Source organism: Sciurus vulgaris (assembly GCF_902686455.1).
Source record: "Sciurus vulgaris genome assembly, chromosome: 2".
Lineage (NCBI taxonomy): Eukaryota > Metazoa > Chordata > Mammalia > Rodentia > Sciuridae > Sciurus > Sciurus vulgaris.
In genome coordinates this window covers 131,601,231-131,610,860 of record NC_136462.1, presented here as the reverse complement: position 1 = coordinate 131,610,860, position 9,630 = coordinate 131,601,231, and the positions used below count along the sequence as shown (strand labels likewise).

At 40.2% G+C, this 9,630-nt stretch overlaps 1 protein-coding gene across 1 annotated transcript in view; it reads left to right on the top strand.

The window, feature by feature from the left end:
• The first annotated feature begins 925 nt into the window (after positions 1-925).
• LOC306650302 (neuronal acetylcholine receptor subunit alpha-7-like) overlaps positions 926-9,630 on the top strand; it is a 125,184-nt gene continuing 116,479 nt past the window's right edge. The window contains 2 exon segments of the mRNA XM_079122194.1: positions 926-1,058; positions 1,297-1,436. Of these exon segments, the coding sequence (XP_078978320.1) occupies positions 1,004-1,058; positions 1,297-1,436 (195 nt within the window). The 5' untranslated portion in view covers positions 926-1,003.

Genomic DNA, 9,630 nt, shown 5'->3' with positions numbered 1-9,630 from the left:
CAGAAAATCCTAAGTATTTGGCTCTGCAACCTGCTTCGAGGAGCAAATGGGACAAAGTCTTCCCTCACTCCCGAAGCCTCTCTTTAGTACCTCCCTCCCAGCCTCTTTTCACCATCACACCTCCTCCCCCTCCTCAACATTCAAGACTCTCCCCTTTCCGGACCTCTGTGGCTGCTGTCTTCGCTGAACCTCCTCTTGCCTATTAACTTCCCCTTTGACCCAAAAAAGGCCTAGATAATACCATCAAGTTTTGGTTGTCCGTCCAGCAAGGCGTTGAAGTTAACTTTTCAATATTTCGAATCTCTTTTAAAGGCGAATGAAAATAAATCAAGTTATCTAATGAGAATCTCAACATACATTTGCAGCTCCTGTCTTTTCCCGTAGAATGTCTTCCGCACATCCAGAACCCAGCCCAGAATCCAGCTGGTGGTGCCCAGGGAATGGTCGCTGAAAGAACACCCGGGGTTTAAGGAATGTTGGAGAGACTTTCCAAAGCTGGTTCCTGGTCGCTGCCATCCAGCCGCTGATACGGGGGAGGGAGTCCTGCATCCCCAAATTTTCCCGACTTTCTCTCAGTGGTCCGGTGCTGCTTCTGGTTGAGAGCGGGAGGGAGCAGAGTGGGCACAAAGAACACAAGGGACAGAACCCGGTATTGGAGAGCCCCTGTCCGAGGCGTGATACGGGAACCGTTCAGTGGAAACTAGGGTTGGGGTGCCCAGAGCATAACCAGCTCTGAGTGCATCTTGCACTTAACACCCGCGGACTGCAGTTCCCAGGTTATCGGCGAAGACGCCCAGCCCTCTCCTGAGGGTTGGCCTGGAGGAGGCCGGGGGCGGGGCTCGTCACGTGGAGAGGCGCGCGGGGGCGGGCGAGGCGGGGGCGCGCTCTGCTCTTTAAAGGCGCGCGAGCCAAGCTGGAGAGGCGGCTCTGCGGCCGCAGGCGCAGGCCCCGGCTGACAGCTGAGACAGCGGCGCGCCGGATCGCAGCAGCTCTGGGACCCAACATGCGCGGAACCCGGGGAGGTGTCTGGCTGGCGCTGGTCGCGTCGCTCCTGCAAGGTAAAACCGACGCGTCTTCCTGTCCTCCACTCTTCCGCGGGATCCCGGGCGGCTCTGTGAGCGCCGCACGGGGACCAGGCGGGGTATCCCTGCCAGAGCGGGGCAGCAGGGCGCTGCCAGGGCTGCTGGTCTGGGTTGCATGGTTGGGCAGCGGGGGGCGCGAGCAGGGGGAGGGGGGCAAGGGGAACCTACCCCTGGCCTTTCCTAAGCAGCCTGCCGGTGCTCTTTTCTTCTTAAGTGTCCCTGCAAGGCGAGTTCCAGAGAAAGCTCTACAAGGAGCTGGTTAAAAACTACAACCCCTTGGAGAGGCCCGTAGCCAACGACTCCCAACCGCTCACAGTCTACTTCTCTCTGAGCCTTCTGCAGATCATGGACGTGGTGAGTCCCAGCGCCGGCTGCAGGGCTGTTCCCTCCCTCCTGCCAACTCCTAGGGGCTGTGATAGCACAGGGGCGGCCAGGCAGTGTAGCTCGGCCGGTACAAACTAGCTGGTCCCGGGTGAGGCGACCGGCAATCTGACCCGAACTCTAGTCTGCCGCGGGCTGCCTTGGTCTCCCCGCCTGCCGTGGAGCGACCAGGTGAAGCTTTTTTCATCGCCCTGGCCACCTGTGCATGAATACTTGGGTTCTGCCTTTCCTCAGCTTAGAAACTCAGGGCGAAAGTATCCCAAGCTAGGAATCAGTAGCAAGAACAGCCTGCGAATGGCCTCATTCGGTGTCAATTTAACCAGTTCTAGGCTTTTCTGCTGCTATTGGGTAGGGGCTTGACCCTGAGCTTTGCGGCTGGTGAATCTGTCCAGGCAGAGGTCATAGGGCGAGCTGGGGATGTTTGGACTCCCCCTCCCATTTCAGTAATGGGCATTTTTTTTTTTTTTTTTGCCTTTCTGGTGAATCTTCCTCTGACAGTCTTCCTCCTAGAACTCAAGGCTCCACACCAGAGATCCCTTGTCTGTCCCTTCAGGCAGCTACTTCCACCTCCAACCGAACTCTTGCTTTGCAGCCTTATCAGTGCCCACTTCACTAGGCAAATCTGTACCCTATCCTCTTGTTTTTTCCTTTAGACTGCTTTGAATATTCAATTTTCATTGGTGTATCCTTCATACAGTACTAATACTTTGCAAAATGTTTAATTCATTATGAATGGGTTTGCATGTCTAGTCCATACAAAGCATTTGACTTCTGTTCTGGAGTGGCTTGGATTTGGGTACGGTGGGGCAAAGGAATAATGGGGAGGGAATGATGTCATAAGAAGGAGGTGTGGAAATTAGCTACAACTTCAGGTAGAAAGTGCTAAAAACCACCAGAAGGTTTAAAAAAAAAGTGACGTAAGGTGTTAGTGATATTTCATAATCCTGCAAATAGAGTTACCCATGCTAATGCATGTTTGTCTCTCAATCTAGTTAAAATTACAGTGATGAATGACTTTCTTCTGATATTATACATGTATCAAATATGTACTTCTTATTACAGGCATAATCCTGCTTTAAAAATTGAATGTATGTGTGATGATGTGGAAAAGTTATCATGGGAGATGTAGGGGAAGATAGCTACTATTGCCTGGATTAAATATAAGTTAGTTGCTGTTTATGGAGCACAGGCTACAGGAAGGGAGAGAGGATAGGAATTTCAAGTTAGGGAAACAAACTGAAAAAGAAGTTCTAGTATTGAGCAAAGCTAGGTTACAGGGTAATGGAGGTGCAGAGGATTTGGGGTGGAAGAGGCATAGAGGCTCCAGGGCATTTGTAAGATGTACTGTTTTATAGAACAGCTCCTGAGTTACTTTAAGGAGCTCAGGATTTGTTCTTGGGATTTTGGTGCCTTTGGGTTTTGTTGGTCTCTGGATTGTTGTTTTTAGGTAAATTTCTTAAGTGTCCTGAGTCTTGACTTTTCTGTAAACAGAATGGATATTGTAGCAATTCATGGGTTATTGTGAGTAATTTAAGAATGTGGAGGCAACTTTAAGAGATGCCACAGTTAGACACATTCTGTAATCATTTTCATACAAAAATGACATGAGGAAGGGCCAGGCAGCTGAGTTAATATACTCCACAAAATGATACATGATAGGGTGAGAAAAGGAAGTCAGTGCCCTTCTTCCCACTTGCCCAGGATCTGTTCTGGCCAGGCTGCTTCACTGTATGTGCTACAGCAGCCTTTCATGGGGTTGTCCTCATGCTGTCTGGATGGAATGTGATGGTGTAGCGGCCACTCCACTGAAGAGCACCTGTGAGCAAGTGAGGCAGACCTTCCAAGGCTGTGGCAACCCCTTTGGGAGACTGCTCACTCACAGAGAAGCTATAACCTTTTTATCCTGAGCACTCCTGCCTCTTTAAGAGACTGTTTGAGGAATGTGATTAATAAGAGGCATTTCACCTCTTAGAAGAAGTTAAGGCATAAGTTATCTTTAATGATGTGGAAAATTTTAAAAATTGTCATGTTTCAAAAAAATTAAAATAAAAAATCATAAGTACTGTGTACCATGGCCAGTGTTAGAAAAACACTCGAAGATGGCCATCAGTAGCCAGAGGTCATGGAAGAGGGCAGCAGGAGAAAGTCTTAGACTCACCTTGGCCATGGATCTAGCTGTGAACAGATTGAACTTCCCAACTAGGCAATGCTGCATGTTTGTGGAGTGGCCTTGAGAAAGCTACTTTACCTTTCTAAGCCCTGTTTTCTCATGTGTAAAATGAGAATAATAATATCCACTTCACAGGGTTTTGAGAGGATTAGAAAAGTGAAAGTGCTTGACACGCACTGATGATTCACTGAAGATTTGCTCTATCTTAATCATGAAACTACTTAAAGGGCAGGAAGTTCATGCCTAGAAAGGTGTAGTCACTTGTCCAAGGTCACACAGTGATTAGAGAAAGGGCAGTGAGGAAAACCCACATCTAACTCACAGGTCCTTTTTCCTAAATCTTCTGCCTCCTTTATACTGGCTAACTTATTTTGCAGAACAAAGCATAATCTACTTAAACTGACTGAACTGTAACTGATTGAATATGACTGTCCTAAGATCCTGGATGAGAAAGAAGTCTCTATATGAGACAAGAAAAGAAGCAATCATTTATATTCTAGTTCTGCTCCTCTCTGCCGGGTTTCGAAACAAAGTCAGGTTTTTCCAGTTGAATTCTCAGCACCCTGGACAGAGACACTGTGGTTCCGATAAGGGGGCTATGTGGCAAAATCTTGACTGGTAAGGATTCTTTTTACAAATTCAACTCCAGGGATCATTTACCCATCTGGGCTATTCTGGATCATAGTAATTGCCCCCTCCCCTTCGATATTATTATTCCACTTTTTGGCAGCAAAGAACTGTTATTTAGAGAGCTAGGGAGATGACATATGTTGTTACATATTTTATTTTCATTAAAAATCATTTATCCTTTCATCAGTTTATTCCACATATATTTATAGGGCTCCTAATATGAACTCTGCTAGATTCTGATAATTTACAGATGAATAAGGGATAATTTCTATTTTCAGAGATCTCATTATCTGGCTTGGAATACTAAGAAGTAAATCCAAGCTTACCAAGTTGATGAACTTTAACATAAATATACCAAGTGCTGCAGATGTGCATAAGGAAAACATTTATTTTCAACTATTGTGACTTGAAATGGTTTTAGAGAGAGAGGAGATGATTTGATTTCTAAAGGTGAGTAGGAGTTTGCCAGGTGGAGAAAGTAGGATTGACTTTCTAGGTAATGGGAACAGAGCAAGGAAAGTATGAAAGTACAGTGAAGAAGAAACACTTTTCAACAAGGTGGGCTCCTGATTCCTGGGTGATCTCTGTTACAGGTTTTGGTGCAAGATTTCTCAGAAAATTTAGTGTGCTTATGTTTGAGAAGTTCTAAAAGAGGAATACAGTATTGACCTGGTTACTAACAGTTTTACTGACCCTTTTGTTCTGTGTTACAGAAAACACCTAGCAAGATGGAACTTATGATTTTTCTTTGGTAGAGGTGTTAATGTGTGAGGTGTCTTGAACATCTCTGTAAAGTTCACACTGGGCCCTAGTCCGGGTATCTTGGAGGATATGAGGAAGCAGCATGGCAGGAGTTATATGAAGCTGAAAGCCCACTTTGCTGTAGCATATTTTCCTAGAAATGTAAACAATCCAAACTGTGATATTTTAATTAAATTCAACAAGTATAAATAATAGATTAGAGTAAAAAATGTGCATATGTTTTGAGGACAAGAGTCTTCAAAGGAATTGATTTACCCACTGTGGTCTGCTGTAGTCAATAAGTGCTTGATAAAGTACTAGGTAGAGAGTAGAAGGTGAATTCCTGAGTAGGGGAGAGAAATAATCAAATCTGTGTTTAGATAGAGGATACTGAGAGCACTGAGTGGAGTAGGTTAGAGAGAAGGGAAAATGTGAGTCAGGGATGAGGATGGGTCTTTCTTAGTCTGTTTTATGTTGCTATACTGGAATACTAGATTGGGTAATATATAAGAGGTTTATTTTGCTCATGTTTTCGGAGGCTGGGAAGTCCAAGGACATGGTGTTGGCATCTGCTCAGATTCTGGTGAGAGCCTTGTATTGCTTTAATTCATGGCAGAAAGCAGAAGAGAAAGTAGGCACATGCAGAAGAGACAAAACACCAAAGGTGACCTCATTTATAACAAGATGTTCTTGGGGTAACTAATCAGTCCCATGAGAATGTATCCAAAGAAAGTCATTGATCCATTCATAAAGACTCTGTCTCCATGACTTAAACACTTCTCATTAGTCCTCACCCCCTAACCCTGCTGCATTGAGGAACTGAAGTTCCAACACCTGAACTTTTGAGGACAAACTGAAACGACAGCAAGGTGAAACCTAGAATGACAGCTGTGTGACTATGGAGAGAGAGAAACATTTGTTAAGTGAAGTACCTCGATTATTCCTAAATGCATACTCTGACTTATGATGATTATTAATTTATTTACCTCATGGACTTGTCACTGGTCTGGGAATGAGATAGTACATAAGAAATCATTTTGAAGTGATGCAAATGGAAAGTTCTAAACTGAAAAAAATTTTCATAATATTTCTCCTTTATTCATGCCATTTATTCAGTCACCTGGCCATATTCATCTAAAGGCTATTGTAAGAACTGATTTGCATAAAATAAATGTGCATAGTTATGAAAACATGTCCAGAAGGCAAGATGTTTAAGATGAATAATATGAATCAATATGTAATTAGACACAAATATAAAACACATAATTATGAATGAATGATTTTTGGAATTTTTATAGATTTTGGATTGCAGATTCATTTTTTGGAAGTTTTAATCACAAGACAGTAGAACAAAGTGACCATACATTTAAAGTTTGCCTGCAGAAGGCAGGCAAAGTTATGGAGCCCAGTATCCTAGAGGCTTTAGTTCCTCTGAACTTCCCTTGGTGGCCCTGTGCTCAGGTTCCTCAGATTTATGATTTTGCATTTACTATCTACTGTTTAAAATGCTATAACTCTAAATATTATCACATATTACTTATGAAGATTACACTTACAGAACAGATTCTAAGAAGAAATGCCTGAGGAAAATCAGGTAATTATCCCCAAAATGTTATTTTTCCATCCTTTTTTTTCAAGCAGTTTTAGGTACACAGCAAAATTAAGAGGATGGTACAAAGATTTCCCATATACCTGCCATGCCCGCACATGCACAGCATCCTTTTATTAACATCCCCCACCAGAGGTACATTTGTTACACTCAGTGAACCTATACTGACATATGGTTATCACCCAAAGTTCAGAGTTAACATTGGGGTTTCACTGATGGTGATGTGCACTTATGGACTTGGACAAACATAGAATGATAAGTTTCCACCATTATAGTGTTGTATAGAGTGCTTTTGCTGCTCTAAAAATCCTCTGTGCTATGCCTTTTCATCCTTTTTCTCTACTCCAACCCCTGGCAACCACGGACTACCTCTTACTATCTGCATAATTTTGCCTTTCCCAGGATGTCACATATCTGGATTCATACTATATGTAGCCTTTTCAAATTATCTTCTTTCGCTTAGTTATATGCATTTTAAATTCTCCATTTTTTTAATGACTCGATAGCTCCTTTCTGTTTAGCACTGAATAATATTATATTTTGGATGTATCATAGTTTATCCTTTCACCTAGTGAAGGGAATTTTATTTGCTAAAAATTTGGAAATTATTATTAAATTATTAATGAAACTGTTATAAACATCTGTGTTCATGTTTTTACGTAGATTTAAGTTTTCAAATCCTTTGGGTAAATATCAAGAAGGGCAATGACTGGAATGAATGGTAAGAGTATGTTTACTTTTTGTAATAAACTATCAGACTGTATCTCAAAGTAGCAGTACCATTTTGTATTCCCGCCAACAATAAGAGTTCTTATTCCTCCCCATCCTCAGGAGCATTTGGTATTTGTCACATTCCAAATTTTGTCCATTCCCATAGGAGTGTAGTGATATCACTGTTGTTTTAATTAGCATTTCCCCAATGACATATGGTATGGAACATCTTTTATTTAGGCTTATATGCCATCTGTATCTCTTTGGTGAAGTATCTATTAAGATCTTTGACCCAGTTTTGAGTCAGGATGTTTATTTCTTATCAAATTTTGTGAGAAATTATATATATTTGAATAATAGTCCTTTACCAGATGTGTCTTCTGCAAATTGTTTGGCTTGTTTTCTCATTCTTGACAATGTTTTTCACTTAACAGAAGTTTTAAATTTTGATGAAGTCCATTTTATTGACTATTCTTTAAGGGACCATACTTTCAGTGTTGTGTATAAATTCATCACCATACCAAAGGTCAACTTGCTTTTTCTCCTGTGTTATATCCCAGGACATGTATAGTTTCACATTCTACATTTCAATTTTATAAAATTTAAGGTATGTTTTGAAGGTCTGTGTCATTATTATTATTATTATTTTTTTTTTTGCACACAGTTATCTAGCTGTTGTATCATTTGTTGAAAAGTTGAGTATTTTTACATGGGTTTATTTCTGGGTTCTTTATTCTGTTCCATTGATCTATTTGTCTTTTCTTTCACCAACATGTACTGTCATGATCATTTTGGTTTTCTAGTAAATCCAAAATCGGGTAGTATTAGTCCTTCAAATCTGTTATCCTTCAATATTGTGTTGACTGTTCTGGGTCTTTTGCTTATTTGTGTAAACTTAAAAATCAATTTGTCAGTATCTTTAAAATATCAGTGGAATTTTGGTTGGGATTACCTTGCAAACTATATAGCAAAAGATGGGAAGAACTAACATCTTGACAATATTGAGTCTGTGAAAATGGAATAGTTCTCCATTTATTTAGTTCTTTGATATCTTCCATCAGAGTTTTGCAGTTTTCCTGATACAGATTTTTGTATATCATTTTTTAGATTTATACCTACATATTTATTTTTGCATTAAATTATATTATGTTTTTAACTTAAAGGATTGCTGCTATACAGGAAAGCGATTAGCTTTTGCATATTAATCTTGTATCCTCTAACCTTGATATAATGGCTTATTAGTTCCAGGAGATTTTTTAATTTGTTGATTATTTCAGATTTTCTACATGGACAATTATGACATCCCCAAAATGCAATTTTATTTCTTTTTTCCCAATTTGTATATATTTATTTCCATTTTGTCTTATTGCATTAGCTGTTAATTCCAGTATGATATTAAAAAGAAGCGATGAGAGGGCACATCCTTGCCTTGTTCTTGAATTTAGTGGAAAAGCTTTGAATTTCTTACCATTAAGTGTGCATTTAACTGTTGGCTTTTTGTAGATATTGTTAATCGAGATGAGGAAGATCCTCTCTATCCCTACTTTACTGAGTGTTTTTTTTATTGTTATAACTGAATGTTTATTTTGTGAAATGCATCTGTTTTTCTGCATCTATTGATATGATTATATTTCTCTTTTTTAGTTGGTTCATGGGATGGATTACATTACTATTTGAATATTGAGCCAGCCTTGCATATCTGGAATAAATCCCACTTGGTCATGGTGTATAAGTACATTTCTACATTGTTGGATTCAGTTTGCTCATATTTCATTGAGAATTTTTGTATCTGTGTTCATGAGTATGCAGTCCTTGTTTCTTGAAGTGCCTCTATCTGATTTTGTCATTACAGTAATACTGGCCTCAGAATGATTTAGAAAATAGTCCCTCTGCCTCTCCCATTTGAAAGAGATTGTAGAGAATTGGTATATTTTCTTCCTTTAAGTGTTTAGTATAATTTTCTAGGGAACCCGTCTGGGTCTGATGCTTTTTCTTTTGGAATATTATTCATTATTGATTTAATTTATTTCATAAATATAGGTCTACTTGATTGTCTATTTTTACATGTGTGAACTTTGACAAATTATACCTTTCAAAGAATTAGTTTCATGTAGGTTTTAAAGTTTGCGAGTATAGAGTTGTTCATAGTATTCCTTATATATTATTTTAATGACCATAGATCTGTAGTGGTATCCTCTTTCAGTTCTAATATTGGTAATGTATGTCCTCTCTATTTTTTAGTTAGCCTGGCTTCAAAGAACCAGGTTTTATTTCAATTCATTTTACCTATTGATTTTCTGTTTTCT